Consider the following 17,589-nt stretch of genomic DNA (forward strand, 5'->3'; position numbering starts at 1 on the left):
TTTATTTTTTCAGTTCTGGGTCTATAGAAGCCCAGGTTTATTCCCATTTGCTACAACAGATTCCCTTCAAATAAAATGCACTGGCAAGGTGACCAGTGAGTGACCCAATGTCTGGTTGGGAAATCTGTCTCTGAACTTCTTGCTGTTGAACCTAAAATGTGGATGTAAATTGGATCACAGCTGGTTTGGCATTGAAAAAAATATATACACAACAAACAATTACAACTTCTTTAAATGGCAGTTTTTACTGGGTGTCTGATACTGTCTTTACTATCTCAAGTGGAAGTCCAAACAGATTTCATTTTTGTAGTAAAAAGTCTTTATTTCCAAAATGATTTGTTAGCCAGAAGAACTATAAACCACCTAACAAGACTTTGGTAAGAAAGAGACTTGATGCTTCTTATAAATTCCCCATTGCAAACAAAAAATAACAATGTAACAAGAGTCATGTTACCCATTCTTAACCATTAACCTGGTTTTAAGTCAAGTCTCCCAAATCAGGATTTTACACGTACCCAACTGGGATCAAATAAGAACATGAGACACTGGGTGGCTTGTCCTTGAATTAGGAATCACCGTTTTAAGGAACTGTATCATGGGTTGAGAGTTATTTAGATAGCTTAGAAAAACATTGCAAAAGTGGGCACTTCTATATGAAGACTTTTTTTCCCCCCCGAGTAGAAAATTAAATCTTGCGTTTCTTTATGCTTTTTTGGGGAGAAGGCAATTCATTTAAGGATTTAAAACATGTTGGAGACAAGTAGTTCCGAGATGTAATAATGGTCCCTCCAAGAACAAGGGAACAAAAGCCCTATCTATCTTTTATTGAAAATGGAGGAGGACAATATAAAGAACCTTCTGAACACTTACTTAGCTTAAAGACATGAAAGACCCAGTGAATTTTTATGGAACAGTCTCTCTTGTGTTAAAGAACATATGTTGTATTTGGAAATATCCTAATGTGTTGTTTAATACAAATTCTTAGTGTATTCAGAGCATTGTATGTGTCTCACCAATGGCACACATTTGGATTAAGCAGTAATAAGACCTATAAAAGAAATGAAACAAACAATAGTTTTCAACAATAAATGCAGGAGGAAAAACTGCTGATGGACCCAACTGAGAAAATGTCCTTTTACACTATCCCTCAGTGGTCAGTCTCCCTGAATCTGGTGTGCTTATAATTGCTGGGAAGGCAGTGTAAACCTGTGGCCATTCCTATGCATGTTTGGGAGGACCACAGCCCTGGTGTGGAGCACTGACAGATTTGGCTTTCCACCAGAATTGGTTGCTTAGCTTAATCTTATAATATTCCTTTCCCTTAGATTTATTTTCTGTCTTGATAACCTTTTCTCTCTACATACAAAATTTCATGACTAAAATAACTTTTAAAGTACAGAGAGAGATTGTATTTTGTTGAAGGAACGCCTTGCGGGGAGGCTTTGGGCAGACTTAGCAAAATGCTTGTATAATAAAAGTTTTCTTGCTAAAAACTGATTTGCAAACTTGAAAGTCTAGATGTGTATAGGAAGATTTTAAAATTCAGGCATGGGACTGCTAAAGAGACCAATTTTGCTTCCTTGGTCTTGGTTCCAGTAAGGATTTAGTACCTAAAAGTTCAGAAGGTTGGCTTCCTAGAGGAATTGTGCATACTCCTCCCAAACCCTAAAAGCAAGGGAAAAATACACTCTAAACTTATTCTTTATCTCAGGTGTAAAAACTAGTTACCTTACATTTAAATAAAGCAGCCATAATTTATTTTTTTGTGGGGGGCATCAGGAGCCAGTATCAGGGGTAAGATAAATGTATTCCGAATTTCTCAGTGGAAGAATAAAAGCCACCCAACATCAGTTCTCCTCTTGAAGTCTACCGGCTCTGTTTTCCCCAGGAACTATTGATGACTGAGGAGACTTGAACAGAGACCTCAAGTTCCACTAAGAAGAGATGGGCAAACAGTGGTTTCAGTGAACAGGCCAAAGATGAGAATGAGGGGAATCTGCTCTCTTCATCTGATTGAGAATGTTTCCTACCTGCCACACCCTGGGACTCAGGCATAGAGTCACTTCCGGACATGGTTGCCTCTCCATGTGGAGGAGGTCAAGGTCTCCGTCCTGCCTGGCCAGGTGGAAGCTCCAGGGGGACATGTTTCAGTTTAGTACAAGGTGGCTGACACTACTCCCGTGCAGGAAGAGGGCTGGCTGGTGGTGAGGGTGCCCCACTCAGCCTGTACCCATCAAGAAGTATTCAGAAAGGATGTCCCTGGCATCCACAAGACTACTGGGCGAACCACACTGCAAAAATGAAAACTAGTGTACACAATTTAAATTGTCTTAAGCAAATCCAGCCATTGGTGATTCTGGAATCTAGAGTGCAGCCCTGGGGAACTCGTACCCTTGCTAACAAGGATGAACGTTGCATGCTCTGATCTCCTTCTTGTCTTTGCAGCTGGTAAACTGGGAGCTTTTGAATCTCTTCTTTACAGTCATGTAACGTTCCTGAATTCCACCTCCGCACAGTTTGGTGCATTCTGACCAGGCTGTCCATGGGCGCATCCTACAACCTGAAAGCATGAGAATGCCTTGTTAGGCCTACGGAAACTGGGGACGGAACAGGAATGCTAAACTCTAGTAGAACTGTGAAATGTGGTTGTCTGGTCTCCTCCTCTGTTCAAGTATGTAATGATTTGGTTAGAGTCCTTATTAAGGACAGTTAGGTCATATGTGACTGATTGCAAAAAATGGCCACAAATGCTTCACGAATCTTCTCATCAAAAGGCAGACTCTGTTTCTCCACCTCTTGAATCTGGGCTTGATGACATGATTTGCTATGGCCAATGGGACATGAGCAAAAACAGGCCTAAAAGCTTCTACCATGTAAACAAGCCTGGCTAGACCACTGGAGAGACCATGTGCAGACAGGCCTCAGCCATCTCATGAGGCCCCAGATATGCAGGTGAGGCTGGTCTGGCCCAATTGTGCCACCAGCTAGTAATAACCACATGAATGAGTCCAAACTAGACCCAAGAAGAACCATCCAGTAGACCCAGTTCACATCACTGATCCACAGAATCATGCTAAGTGGTTGTTTAAAAAGATTGTTTTGGGGTGACTTACGCAGCAGCCATGCAAGGAACACTAAACTGCTTTCTCTTATGCCTTATTCCCCAAGTACTTGGCTCCCAAATGCTAAGTATAGAGAAGTACAATTTTTGTTCTTCCTACTCAGCATAAACATGCTGCTCTCCAAGAAAACTTTCTTGACCCCCAGAGATTAATTAGATTTTTTGATTACTGCTTCCATAGCACTCTAGATTGCTCTCTTATAGAACCCATCACATTTATGGTTACACATGAGAGATTTGCTAACCACACGACAGCTAAGAGTCATGGAGGAATGTATGGTACAACTATGTACCTGGCACATAGTTGACTTTAATGAACGTTTGTTGATTGGCTAACTACCATGTAGAACAGAAACACTGATACGCAAACAGCTCCCTAATCATAAGGATCCTGAACGGTCAAGTAGCTCCTCATACTTTTTCCATTTCTCATCATCCTAGGTGGAGGTGGAACATCTTTAAAAAAAAGAATGGGACTTTAAAAGAAAAAGAAAATGCCTACCAGGGGCTTCAGTGCTGAAGAAAGATGCCCATGTAAAAAAGTGAAGGTTAATGTGTACATCAAGTTTTCTGATTTTTAAAGTCCTGGAAATCTCTGAAGTTAAGCTGGAGTTTGGGGACCTACAATCTTTTTCTTGGGTTACAAATAAAACCTATCTGGCCTCTGTGTGTGTTTTTGCCACCTCCAGATCACTCAAAACAGGTCTGATACAGTCACCCTTTTGATTAAAACCACCTACAGAGTCAAGTCCCAAATGCTTGGTGGGCCACTGGCCTTTTGTGGTCTGGTCCCCACCTTCCCAACCTGGTTTCCTGCCTGCCTTGTCGTTTGTGCTTCATCTGCATCCCATTTATCACTTGGACCTATCATGGTCTTTGGCATCTCTGTGCCTTTGTAATGACTATTCTTGCGGCCTGGAATGTACTTTTTTTTTTTTTTTTTTTTTTTTTTTTTTGAGATGGGGTTTCACTGTTGTTGCCCAGGCTGGAGTGCAATGGTGTGCTCTTGGCTCACTGCAACCTCTGCCTCCCCAGTTTGAGCGATTCTCCTGCTTCAGCCTCCCAAGCAACTGGGATTACAGGTGTGTGCCACCATGCCCGGCTAATTTTTGTATTTTTAGTAGAGATGGGGTTTCACCATGTTGGCCAGGCTGGTCTCAAACTTCTGACCTCAGGTGATCAGCCCACCTTGGGCCTCCCAAAGTGCTGGGATTACAGCCATGAGCCACCACACCCAGCCTGGAATACACTTTTCTAAGTGGCAAACTCATCCAGGTTTTTCAAGACCCACTCTAGTTTTCCCTGCTTTAACATCTCCCTGAACTCCAGTCAATGTAAGATGCTCATTCCTCAGCTCCCTGAGCACTTGGTGCATTGTTCTATTAGTTATTTGGCAGCTTGGATCAATATTATTTGGGGAAATAAAACTCAAGGCTGACATGATATTGCTGCTAAATTTCTGGTTAGCCTTGCAAAGAAAATCAAAGTCTCAGGCCATGGCTGCCTTGTCTGAGCCAAACCCTTAAAATGGAAGATGTGTTCTGGGAGATTCTCAGTAACATTCCCTAAATGGCAAACAAGATTCCTTTGACACATCTGTATCATGTTCCCCCTTTGCAAGGAGTGAATGGGGTTGCTAAGTCATAACTGACTTTGAGCAAAGTTGGACACATTGGTTTTATATGTGTGTAAAAAAGAAGAAACTGTAATTCCTAAAGATTCTTTGCTTGAAAATTTATTTTTGTCAGGTAATTAGGTTGTCTAAATGTTCTTTGATAAAGGACCCTCCCACCGCCAATCTCCTTTATAAATTACGTTTGCTCAATATTTGGGAACAAACTTGGATCTGAAGAATCAAAATGTGGTCTGAAGACTCCAGAAAATGCAGACTCTCCCCGACTCCTTTTAAACAGGTCCAAGACTTAGCCCAGTGCAGAGCCCTGCCTGTCCTGGACACCAGCCCAGGCCCACACTTGGGAGCCATACCTGGGAACTGCTCCCCTTCAGACTCTTCCTTCAGCTGCTCACTCCGCCGGCTCTCTCGGGCCTCCCTCCAGCGTAGCTTCTGGATGGATGGATTTCGAAGGCATTTCCGGATGCGGCACTTTTTTCGCTGCACAGTCTCTGGGCAGGGTGCACCTCCAAACTGAGGCTCCATTTGGATCATCCGGGTTCGAATCACGTGGCCTTTCCCACATGACTTGTTACATTCCGACCACTGGGACCACTCGGTGAGCTCACAGTCAATGGCTGGCAAGACACAGATGGGCATGAGTGTATCACATGTCTGAAACAAGATATGGTCACACACTCCTTTGAACATCTCAACAAGCCTATGAGGAATGCAAAGCAGGTGCTGTGTCATGCCATTTTACAGAAGAAACTGAAGCTCCAAAGAGGCAGGCTGACTTCATCCAGCCCCTGTGGTTGGTAAGCAGCAGAGGCAGGATTGGTGCCAGGTCATCAACTTCTGTGCTCCCTCTATGACTCAAGAAGGCTTTGGAGGACTTTCAAGATGTGTTCAGAGCCTCTTGCCCTGCTTTGTGAACTCCTAGAATATTGTCAGATCAGCCTCAAGTACAGAATAGCCTCCCACAGTCCCAGACTCACTGGTGATATTTTTCAGAGCAAGGCCAACAAGCCCCCCCTGCTGCTCTTTGGAGAGAACAAGTCAATAAGCTAAAGGTGGCTGACCCTTGTGGACCAATGCCAGGGACATTTTGGTTCTCACACAGCCTGGCAGCTTTTCATTCCCAACATCATCCTGTGTTCTATCTATGGTGGTCTATGCAAAAAACACAGGAGCCAGAAATGGGACATTCAGTAGAGAAGAGGGTCAGGAGCAAGGGTGCTTCATGGTTTATCACAGTACGAGATCCAGTAAATTCTTACTAAGCCAGCATCTCATAAATGTGAAGGGAAAATAACACATCAGTTTGACTGTCAGGATGTGTCCCAGGGAGGCAAATTATTCCAAGCTCTCTGTTGGCCTTGCAAGGCCAAAGTCAGGGTGGACCTAGATGTCCTCATTTTGTTCAAGTTTCAGTTCTTTTATCCCCCCTGTGGAAGCTCAGGCAGCTTTCTTATCTGCAAAATGGGGATCATGGTATTTTTCTCATTAGGTTGTAAAGATTAAATGAGATGCTCCCAGCCCTGCAAGTGCTTCATAAATTTTTGTTTTCTTCCTTCCTTCAGTGGACCCTTTGGATATAAAACTTTCAAGTCAGGTACTCTCAGTCAGAAGGCTATGGGGCCCTAACTCTGGTGAGCTGGCCTGAACCATGGGCCAGTCTTAGTTACTGAAAATCCCAGGCTTTCTCTAGTGGATGGTCCAAGTTACCTCCACCTGTGGCTGAGTCTCCTAAAACAGCCCAGGAACTGGAGCGTGGGGTAGGGATTAAGGCCTATCCTTGCCATGTCCAGTGCTCACACTTTGGACCAATTACTTGGTTTCATCCTCAGAGCAACCTAGGAAGTATTTCCTGCTACTTTACAGATGGGGAAACTGAGGAACAGAGGTGCTGAGTCATTGGCTGAAGGTTACTAGCTAGGGGAGGGAGGATGAAGGACTACAAGTGCATGCTGGAGGGGACCAGAGCCACAGCCAGTGTGCCTGCCCTTTCACCACCCAAAAGAGCAGCTCTTGGAAGACCAGCCAAGGAAACTGGCTTGCTCGGCTTGGAGATTAGTCCCATATAATACAAACAGCTGATCGCAGATATTTTGGAAAACAGGACTGGGAGTGGAGTGGGGTGGGGTGAGCTTTTGAGAACTTGGCTTGTTTTCTTGCTGGTTTTCTTACCAGTCTGCAGGAGTCATTGATTTAATGTCCAGCTTCTGGTCATGGGGAAATAAAATGGTCACAGGGAGAAGAATAGAATTAAAAAGCTTGGAAAATCCATGGGTCACGCAAGCCCATAATTGTTGGGGGAAAGGAGGGAAAGAACTAAGGTTTATTGAGCCTTGTGCTGTTTTTCATATGTGTCTCTCATTTACACTTCACAGCAACTTGAACTTTGGGTGTTATGTAGACGGTAGTGGGATTCTGACTTTACTAATGAAATTGACTGCAGTGTTTTAAGTAACTGCAAACACTGAAAGCCAAACCCCAAACTCCTCCCCAGCAAACCGTTTTATTCTAGGATCTAGCAGTATTAGCACTGGCTGGTTCAGGGCTCCCTGGACTCAGGAACATAGAAGTGATAGGCTTTGGGGAGCTCCAGGACTTACGGCATTCAGGGAGCATGCACTTCTCCACCTGCTCCAGATCCTCATTGCAGTCTCCAAGTTCTGCCAGAGACTTGAGCATCCGCTGTCGGGTTCGCATGCCCTTCCCACAGGTCACGCTGCAGTCACTCCACTCGGACCATGGGGACAGCAAGCATGGGATGGTATCTAGATCAAGAACCGGGTTTGCCACTGAGAACAGGTTCTTTTGTTTTCTTTGATCTCCCTGGCCCCACAATGTCCCACACCCAGTCTCCTGCTTTGGCCCCTGGAATAAAGTGGAATTGGCCCATGGGTTCAAATAAGAGTGAATTCTATGGAGCAAGAGGTGGCTCAGCAGCCTACTGCTCTTCTTGTCACTCTCTTTCATCTACCCCCTCCTCCGCCCCGCCCCGGTGGTTATGACATGAGGGTTGCAATATGACTACATAAGTCCCCACTGGAAATGCCACTGAAGATTTAGTAGGGTCTTCCTAGAGACAGAAACATCCCACATTCACTAAGAATCAGGCACTAAAGAAGAGGCTCAGGGCTGCATTTTTGGACATTGTGGTCCTGAATTCCCTAGAGTGTGTATGTACTTGTGTGCCTGTATACATCTGTGTACTGATGTGTGGGTGGGCCCATATGCGTTTGTGTACAGAGTAGGGGGGGTCATGCTTTATGGGATCAACCAAGTCCAATGTACAACAGGAGTGGGCTGGACCTGGGTAGTGTATGTCCCGCCTAAATGTGTTGCCTCTCCTCCCCACCACAGCAAGAAAGACACTCCTATAAAACACGGCTGCAGGTGAATTCTATCCAGAGGCCTCCCGTTTGCCACCCCAGCATTGCTTAGAATGTCCCCCAATGGAGGTTACTCTCTGGTTCTGGTTGATGTCCACACACCTATGGCTCTCATCTGGCTCCCAGCAGTGCCCGGCAAGGACCTGGGCCATGCTTTCCTCCTGCTCAGCCTCCGACCTTCATGGTGGTAATAGTAGATGCTATGGCCCTCCACGCCTGTCCCCGGTGGCCTCCTCCAAGCCCACCCCCGCTCCCACTCACGGCACTCGGGCATCATGCACTTCTCTGCCTGGGACGTCTCGGCCTTGCACATGGAGCCATCTGCGGGGCTCATCTTGATCATGCGGTGCCGCTTCTTCATGCCCATGCCGCAGGTGGCGCTGCATTCGTCCCACTCGCCCCACTCGGTCATCAGGCAGCTGCTGGGAGCTGGGGAGGCCGGCAGCATTGGAGTCGCACCTGCTGCCTCCCCGACCTGCTTGCCCGCCCGCCCGGGGCCCCCACTCACAGCACTCCTCGTTGACTGTGCACTTCTCCGTTTCCTCAGTGGGCAGCGTGCACACGGAGCCGTCCTCTGGGAACTGCTTCACGTACCTCTCCCGGGACCTCATGCCGGTCCCGCAGGAGATACTGCAGGGCGACCAGGTGATCCACTCGGACATGGTGCAGGTGGAGCCGTCTGCAACATACCGAGTGCACGCTGCAGCAGTGGCGGGGGCACCCGCCAGGCCGCGGGGCGGGAACTTCCCGCCAGTGGGAATCAAGAGTTAGGCAGTTGAGGATGTCAGCATGCCTAAGAGGTCTAAATCCTTAAACCAGCAAAGTTCTCTAAGAGGAAATGCCTCTTTTCCAGGTGCATGGGACACTCAGAATTACTCCTTATCTCATGAAAATACTTTTGAAAGATGCTTGTATGGAAAGGAGGGTGTTTAAAAAATGTAAACACACACATATATCTAAGATAAGATATAATTTGATCCACATATAATTTAAGATAAATCATAATCCATTTGTATGAGGAACAATCCTTCCCTGTGGAGGGGGAGGTTAAGGACCTCAGCTCCTCAGCTTAGACAGCTTCCCATTCCCAGCCCCAAGAGAGCCTTCAATGTTGACAGGCCAGTCCCAGCTTTCCTCCCGCCTGTTTGTAGGAATGACTTGTCTATGGGAGGGTTTACTCCTCCTCAAAGTGCTTATTGTGGGCAAAACGAGCTAGCAATAAACCACCCTGAAAGTGCAGCGCTGGGAGAGGTATTTAAGAGCCTCCCTCTAGGCAGAACCAAGGAATTAATGACCTGCAAGGGATACGCTTGCTTTCTCTATCCTCAGCTTGGAAGTGGTTTTTTTCCCTGCCATACACCAGTCCAGCCTATACATACCTTCCCATTGCCTTATTGCATCTGTAAGATCAGGGCATGAGTAGCGTAGATCTATCAGGCAGAGAAAGGGGTCATGGCTTGGGAAGCAGATAGCCGACCTTTGCACAGCAATCAGCTTAGTGCAATCTTGCAGCTTGAGCCATCATGATATAGGTGTTGCAAGATTATACTTAAAGCCTGACCTTTGCGCTGTTGCAAATAGAGAGACTGAGAATTTCTGCAATCAGCCCGAAGGTCCTGACACGAAGAAGTGAGAGTGCTCTGACTCACGCTGAGGTAGAACACAGATGAGGGGCCGTAAATGACAGAATTAGGGCAATGGATCTAGATTCAATCTGGGCTGATCTGTTAACAGTCTCCTTAAGAAGAGATTGGAGTTAAGTCCCAGAAGCAGGCTATGTGTTGTCTGTAACTTGTCATAAGATGTATCTATGTTTGTAAGCTCTTCAGTAAAAGAAGGGGGGGTGGTCAGTCAATCTCAAGAATTCCTTTGATGTCATAAGAGAGGTTCTGTGTTCAGAGCCCTCAAGATACTGTTGCAGATAGGAGTCTGCCCAAGGTGGACCCCACTGACATCTACTGTCAGGGTCCTTGTGCCCTCACCAGGGACACTGTCTGACAGCTGGGCAGACCCTCCCTTCCTGAACTCCTGCAAGCCCCTGGCTGGTCTGGGTTATCTCCTCACCTTCGTCACTGCAGCCAGGGCCCATGCAGGGCTGGAAGTCCTGGGTGTCGGGGCAGGGGACGCTGAGGTCCAGCTGTGCCTTCAGCATGCGCTGTCGCATCCTCTTGCCTTTGTCGCAGGTGGAGGAGCTGCAGGCGGACCATGGGGACCAGTTGGAGTAGATGCAGGTTTCAGGGGTGTCATCTGGAAAGAGTGTTTGACATGTTTTCCCTGGGAGCCTATGGGAGCTGCCACTGGCGCTCTCCCCATACTGGCTCATCTGGGAACAACAAAAGCCATGCTGCCAGACTGGCCTCGGTGAGCCTGCGTGCTCCTGGGATGGAAGCGGCCATTCACTTCCCTTTAAAGATGACAGTTTAACATCTTGCTAATAAATATCTAAATGAGCAGAATGATTCTTATTATCCCTTCCTCTCAACACATGAACTTCTTCTCATTTTCAGTCCCTCATCTTGGCATTGTTTCCACACACATGCAGGCTCATTGTAGGCCATTTTGAAAAGCTCAAGGCTTGTTTTCATGCCATGGCTTCATCTTCCCAATGATCCCATACACAGTTGTCATGGTAAGAATAAAAGCAGCCGCTATTCATTGAGTACTTATCATGTACTAGCACCATTCTAAGAGCCTTACATGTTTAATCTCATTTAATTCTCACAAGTGCATGAAGCAGGTTCTTTTATCATCCCCATTTGACTGTCAAGGAAACTGAGACAGAAAGGTTAGCTTCTTGCCCAAGATCACATGTCTACTGAGAGTGCAGGTTGTCTGGCTCCAGATCCCATAAGAAAACTTGAGCTTGAACCATTACTCTGTGCTCCCTCCTGACTGTAAGATCTGGGCCTTTCTTTGCTTGCTGGGAAAGTGAATGTATCCACACCGGCCTTATAGACTGGCCTGAGAATCGAAGCAGAGAGTAGTCTGAATCCTGCGAAGCCCATTCAAACGAGATTTACATGATTGTTTTAAAGGCCTGATGTTGTTGAGTATATATTCTGATGTCATATCTTCACCAATTCCCTTATGCTTTATGCCTAACCTTGGCCTTGTTTTTGATTATTTCTTGAGGAGAAATCCTCAGAGATAGGATTACCAAGTCAAAGCACATGGTTTATGGTTCTTAAAACAGGTTAGCAAATTGCTTTCTCAAAGGGTTGTGTCAATTTATGTTGCCACCTGCAACAAAAGAAAATAACGTACCTTCATCTTTCTCCTCTGGAGCCAGGTCAGCTACAATATCATCGACATTGTCAGGTACAATATTGCATTGTTCCCCCTGCAAAAGGAATTTTACTTGGAGGGCTCACATAGCGAAAGAAGGGAATGTATAGTGTGAAGATGAAAGAGGACTAAAATCTAATGCCCATTCTGTATACAAATCGTATGCCATGGCAAAGTTCTGGGCCAACATTTACAATCTGCCTGAGAAAGAAATGCCAAGAAAGCAGAAATGGCTAACCAGGGATGATAAATACATAACTTGGGTACCAGCACTCCCCAGTTCCTGGCCCATGGGAGACATTAGTAATCAATTACAGAACTCACAATGAAACCAATTTGCCTAGATCAAATTGTTCATTTGAGCACTGGGCCTCACTGCTGAGTTCATTTTGCTCATTTTCTTTTTTTTTTTTCTTTTTTTGAGATGGAGTTTTGCTCTTATCACCCAGGCTGGAGTGCAATGGCACAATCTCGGCTCACTGTAACCTCCACCTCCAGGGTTCAAGCGATTCTCCTGCCTCAGCCTCCCGAGTAGCTGGAATTACAGGCGCCTGCCACCAGGCCCAGTCAATTTTTGTATTTTTAGTAGAGATGTGGTTTCACCATGTTGGCCAGGCTGGTCTTGAATTCCTGACCTCAGGTGATCTGCCCACCTCGGCCTCCCAAAGGGCTGGGATTACAGGCATAAGCCAACGCACCTGGCCTGCTTATTTTCATCTTATGAAATAATTTGCATGTTAGAAACCCGGGGAGGCCCAGGAGTTCCATATCCTGAGGTGCTTTCTGCCAGGGACTCCATGATTCTAGAGCAGAAAGGTGTGCAATCTCCCTGGCACTCCTGCCGGGAAGGGTCGATGCCAGAGTGGGCTCTAACCCCGTACCTTCCGTGCGATTCTCTCGATGACAACTCTGGCTACTTGAGTGATGGACCCACCCTCTGGGTCGTAGAAAGGACTCTGAGGATGGTCCAGGCTGGTCAGGGGCCGGATTTTCTCCTGGGGAATGGTGGGCTTGTTGGGTGACTGCAAGAAAACATACAGAGGTAGAGAGTAAGAAATAAAATTGGGAAAACCCACAAAAGCCATTTGTTACATGGATCAGAGCAAAGTCCTTGATAGGAATTTGACAAGTGTAACTACTATTTATGTTTATGGAATTGTGTTCATGCCATATTACTGTGCTGGGAAATTTCTAGAACTGTATTTTAAAATTCTTCCATATACATGGTAGGATTGTGCTCAGATGAAGAAGCCAAGTTTCAGAGAGGCTATCCAAGCTAGGAAATGGCTGAGCCAGGTTGGCCTGAATCCCAAAGTTTTTCTAATAGACCAGGCATTGGAAAACTTTTTTCTGTAGAGGGTCAGATGCTACATATTTTAGGCTTTGTGAACCATATTGTGTCTGTTGCCAATACTCAACTCAGCCGTGGTAGTGGGAAAACAGCCGCAGATAATATGTATTTGGAGGAGTGTAGCTGGCTTTGAAACCTTTATTGACAAATCACATGGTAGGGCAGATTTGTCTTCCAAACCATAGTTTGCAGATGTCTGTTCTTCTAGATTGTTCTCCCATTGGTTTTCTGATGGCTCCAGATTTCAATGCAATTGATCATATCAGAGAAATACGACATTCAGGACAGAATGCAAACTCCTTAGCCCAGCTGTCCAGAAACCTTCGCTCTTGCCATCGTGGTTTTGGAATGCTGTCCCCTGCTCACTTGGGAACTACTCTTTAGCACTTCCCTCTCCATGCTCTCCTGGCCACTGCACAGACACTTCCCAGAGCCCACATCACACCACATGTGATGATGAGACCATGCTGGCCTCCCCAGCCAGACTGAAAGTTCACCTAGGACAGAGCCTGGGTCAGATCTCCTCTGTGTCCCTCAGGATGGGGCTGGGCAAGGAGAAGGTGCTAGGGAAGTTTGCCACTCACCACTCCAGGCACACACACACCTCATAGGTCACCCCGCTGTCAGTGCCAGCATCCCAAGGAATCAGGTCTTGCACCACCTTCTGGACCCAGCCACATTCCTTGGTGCACAGATCTTCTGCAGATAAGCCTACGTTCCAGTCGGGACTGGGGCCCATCATGGTCAGGAAGGACATTAAATGGCGAGTTCTGTCCACAGAAAATTCAGCTGAAGGTGCTGCTCTCCTGGAAATGAAATACAGAGACCATTATATTAGAGTTCTGGGGGTTGGTCCTCACTCTGAGGGAAATCTGCCTGGATTATGGATGAAGAATGAGAGGGACAGAGAGTATTCAGATTCGTGGTCTCCCACTGAACTCTGCCTTTGGCCACGACGGGTTTATAACCTTCTCTGTCCTGAGCCCATCCATTGAAGAAACGTGGAGAGGACCATATACTACCACCCTATCGAGTATTTCTTTTCTTTCAGAGACAGAGTCTTGCTCTGTCACCCAGGCTGGAGTGCAGTGATGTGATCATGGCTCACTGCCGCCTCAAACTTCTGGGCTCAAGTGATCCTTGCAACTCAACCTCGCATCAGAGGGGTCATCTCCCCCAACTTCCTGTTTCCATTGCCCTCAGAAGGCAGGCACTGTCCAGCTCCAGACTGTACCCATCGGCTCACAGCTGGGAAGCAGGGACCAGCTGTAGAGTCAGAGACCTTTGGCCGACACCCCCGGTTGCTGGGAGTAACATCCTGAGTCTAAGCTATCGGAGGCTGCTCTTCAACCTCTATCTCTTTGTGTCACTCAGATTCTCAGGAATGGCTGGGACCATGTGACATACATGGCAGCAACCACTCAGAGTGGCTGGGCAGGAAAGAGTCACATTCCCAGGGCACACAGTGGGTGGCAGTCCCATATTATTTCATTTTCCCCTCATGACAATCCTGTGGGGTTAGAATTATTATCCTGTCTCGTAGAGAGGCCATGAAAGTGAGTAAGTGGTTAATGAACTAAGAGACACAGCTAGGAGGTGGCTGAGGCTTGAAGGCAGCTTGGCCTGACTCTGCACCCCCAGGCTGCTAATCATGGGGAATCCTTGGCCAGAGACCAACTGTTCTGTTCAGTCCAGCTGGCAGCTGCTCTGCCTCAGCTGTCTAGAAGTCCCTGTGCCTCTGTTGGGACCAGCTGCTTCTGGCTGCCCTCACCTGGTTCCAGAAAGCAATGACTGCAGACCCGACTGGGGCCTGGGGAACTGGCCCCCCCGGGCTCTGGTATCACCTCTTACAGCTGTGTGTCCTTGGGCAGATTACCAAACCTTTCTGTGTCTCAGTGTCCAAATCTTTAAAATGATGATCGCATATGTCTACTCCAAAGGGTTCCTGTGAATTTCAAATGAGCTAGGTTGCAGACAGTACTTAGCCCAGTGCCTGGCCCTAGAACTCTTATCACCATTAGTGTTATTGAGAGAAGCACCATAGGGCCGTATGGAGATCAGAAAGGGGACAGGTGGGAAGAAAAGACTTCCTGAGTGGACTTTCCATTTTAGCCTGATGCCAGTCTCGGTTCTGGCACAGGAGTGGAGAAGAACCTGGCCTGAGCCCTGGCTTTGGCATCTGTCGACTGACAAGGTCCTCTTGCTGCCTCCCATGCACCCCCTCCCTTATCCCACCCTACATGCTACCTAAGAAGCTCCCTGGGCCCTGACAGGCAAGCCTAGCTGCAAGTTAGCTGCGGGTTCCACTTGTACTTGCATCTATTGGGCAAGCTCTTCAGTGATTGGAAAAGTGTGGTCCTTGGACCAGCAGCATCAGCAACCTCTAGGAACTTGAAGGAAATACAGATTCTTGAGTCCCACCCTAGATTTGCTGAATTAGAGACTTGGGGCAGGACCCAGCAATTTAATAATCCCTCCAGATTTTAATATACCTCAAGCTTGAGAATGCTGGGTCCACTCATCTTTCAAGCCTCAGATCATGTCACCCCTTCGAGCGGCCTTCCTGCCTGCCTTCGGCTGAGGCAAGTATACAGCGCCAGATTCCCACACTCTGCACAGGTCTTGCCTTCAGCTGAGGCAAGTACATAGCGCTGAATTTCCCACATTCTGTGCAGGTCTCTATGCCAGACCCCAGGAATGCAATCACTTCCTCACTGTTTCCTCTCCCCAACTTAGACCAGGAGTTCCTTGAAGGAACTCTGTGTTTTACAGCTGCATCCCAGGACCTAGGTGTCCAGTGGGCCGACTGAACAAATATGCATATGATGACTTGAGCTCCTCCACCTCCTAGCTTTAGATCTTGGGCAAGTGGCTCACCCTCTTCAAATCTCAATATCTTCATCTAGCAATATATACCTGCAGTGTTGCTGTCAGGATCAAATGAGATGCTTTATTAGGAAGCCTTTATAAACTGCTAAAGTATTGCAATGACATCATCAGCTACTTAGGCACAATCAGGGGGTTTAATTTCCTTTTCCCACGTGTGCATTTTCTGGCATGTAGGTCAGTGATTTCAACAGCTTCTTTAAAGACCTGGTTCACACAAGGATTGCAGTCTATGGAGGTATGGCATTACCTCATGTAGGGACTCACAGGACAGGGTTCTTGTCTGCCTTCTAGTAACTGCGGAGCAGACAGCACTGGCACCTGGGTGCGGCTGCCCTCTGGGGGCATCCAGCTGTCCCCTGGGAGGCAGGTTTCCTCTTCCATTGTTACAGAGACTGACCGCTCCATCTATTGCCTTCCTGTCTTCCTAAGTATGTGATTTGAGGCCAGATTAATCATTCATGTCCTGTACCCCTGAGTGACTCTATTCACAATGGTAATCTAAGGGGACAAAAGCAGTTCTAATCCAGAGCTGTAGAAACTAAACCAACTGCCACCCTAACATACTGCCCTGAAACCTGCTCAGCCAATGAGTGTAACCATCTGGGACCAAGGCCTTGTGGAAATCATTCTCAGCAAAGGCATTTTGGCCCAATCTGTTGTATCCAAGTCTGTAGCCAAAGCGAGGTACCCTCTAGACCCTGGTAAATGTTTCAAGATGTGGGAAACATGGAGCAGCCAATTCCTGACCGTGAGGTCACATGGCTGATCACACAGTGACAGAGTAAATTTGAATCTATAAGGGCCTGAGAACAATTTTCTAGCATCTTCAGATATGCCCTGCAGCTGGAGAATCCCCCCCGACCCCGTTTATGTAACACTTCCTGGAGGAGGTATTTCCTGACCTCTCCCCAAATTGCTTAGAACTCCTATTCTACCTCCCCATAGCATGCTGAACTCACTCTTGCTTTGGAATTTCTTGTTAACATCTCCCCATCAGGTTCCAAAAGAGTGAAAACCATTTCTGTCCTGTTCATAGCTATATCCTAATGTCCGGCTTAGAACTTGGCATGCCGTGGATTCTCTTCAAATGTTTGTTGAAGTAAATGAATTAATCTAAGAAATGAACATGGAGCTCTTGTATTTCCTTTGACCTTCAAATTTAATTAAACATCACTTCAAAGTATTTATTCTAAAATAAAAATGAAATGAATAAGAATCTGTATGAGTTTTCCTTAGAAAATGCTAGATAGGACTGAAGTGCTTTAATTTGTTCAAACTGTCATAAAAATTCGTATTTATGCTTTTGTATATGCCATGTCTTCCAATACATGACATTTTGTTAATCTGGTTTCATCTTCCTATCTGGGACTCAGACTTGTATCCGTGCTCTAGCAAAGAGAGTTGATCTAGCTATACCATATCCCAGAGTATATGATAAAGCATGATAGACAAAATAGCGTAATATTCAGATAAGATAGAAATATAAATCAGCAACACAGATAGGGGATCCCAGAAACTACATATAAGGACTATACAGAACAGGCTTTTCAAATTAGGGGTCAAGAAAAGATTGTGCAACAAGTGGGGTTGGGATAAGTTAACTGTAGCAAAAAAAATACTGGATTCACATTTAGTATACCACACAAGAAAAAAACAAAAAAAACCAGACTCAGAGTCAGATAGAAAATAACCAGATCATGGAAAAAAATAAAGCTTTCAGATCTATTAGAGAAATATTAATTTTTTCAACTTTGAAACAATACAAGCAATAATAAAGAAAGGAATTATCCATCAATGAAAAACATCTGTAAAATGAAAACGGCAGTACTGAATTGGAGAGAAAAATGACATGATGGCAAAAAATGTCTCCACTGAGTGTGACTGACAAAGTGTTAATATCTATACTATGTACAGAGCTAATCCAAATATG

At 46.1% G+C, this 17,589-nt stretch overlaps 1 protein-coding gene across 1 annotated transcript in view; it reads right to left on the reverse strand.

Annotated features, from left to right (window-relative positions):
* The window catches only part of SPON1 (spondin 1), a 297,955-nt gene continuing 280,366 nt past the window's right edge, over positions 1–17,589 (reverse strand). The window contains exons 8-16 of the mRNA XM_050759412.1: positions 13,375–13,576; positions 12,301–12,441; positions 11,399–11,474; positions 10,199–10,381; positions 8,643–8,813; positions 8,396–8,563; positions 7,352–7,516; positions 5,108–5,371; positions 1–2,560 (exon numbers count right to left, since the gene is read on the reverse strand). Coding sequence (XP_050615369.1) covers positions 2,397–2,560; positions 5,108–5,371; positions 7,352–7,516; positions 8,396–8,563; positions 8,643–8,813; positions 10,199–10,381; positions 11,399–11,474; positions 12,301–12,441; positions 13,375–13,576 — 1,534 coding nt within the window. The 3' untranslated portion in view covers positions 1–2,396. The remainder of the gene's footprint in view (positions 2,561–5,107; positions 5,372–7,351; positions 7,517–8,395; positions 8,564–8,642; positions 8,814–10,198; positions 10,382–11,398; positions 11,475–12,300; positions 12,442–13,374; positions 13,577–17,589) is intronic.

Source organism: Macaca thibetana, chromosome 14, assembly GCF_024542745.1.
Source record: "Macaca thibetana thibetana isolate TM-01 chromosome 14, ASM2454274v1, whole genome shotgun sequence".
In the NCBI taxonomy this organism is placed as follows: Eukaryota; Metazoa; Chordata; class Mammalia; order Primates; family Cercopithecidae; genus Macaca; species Macaca thibetana.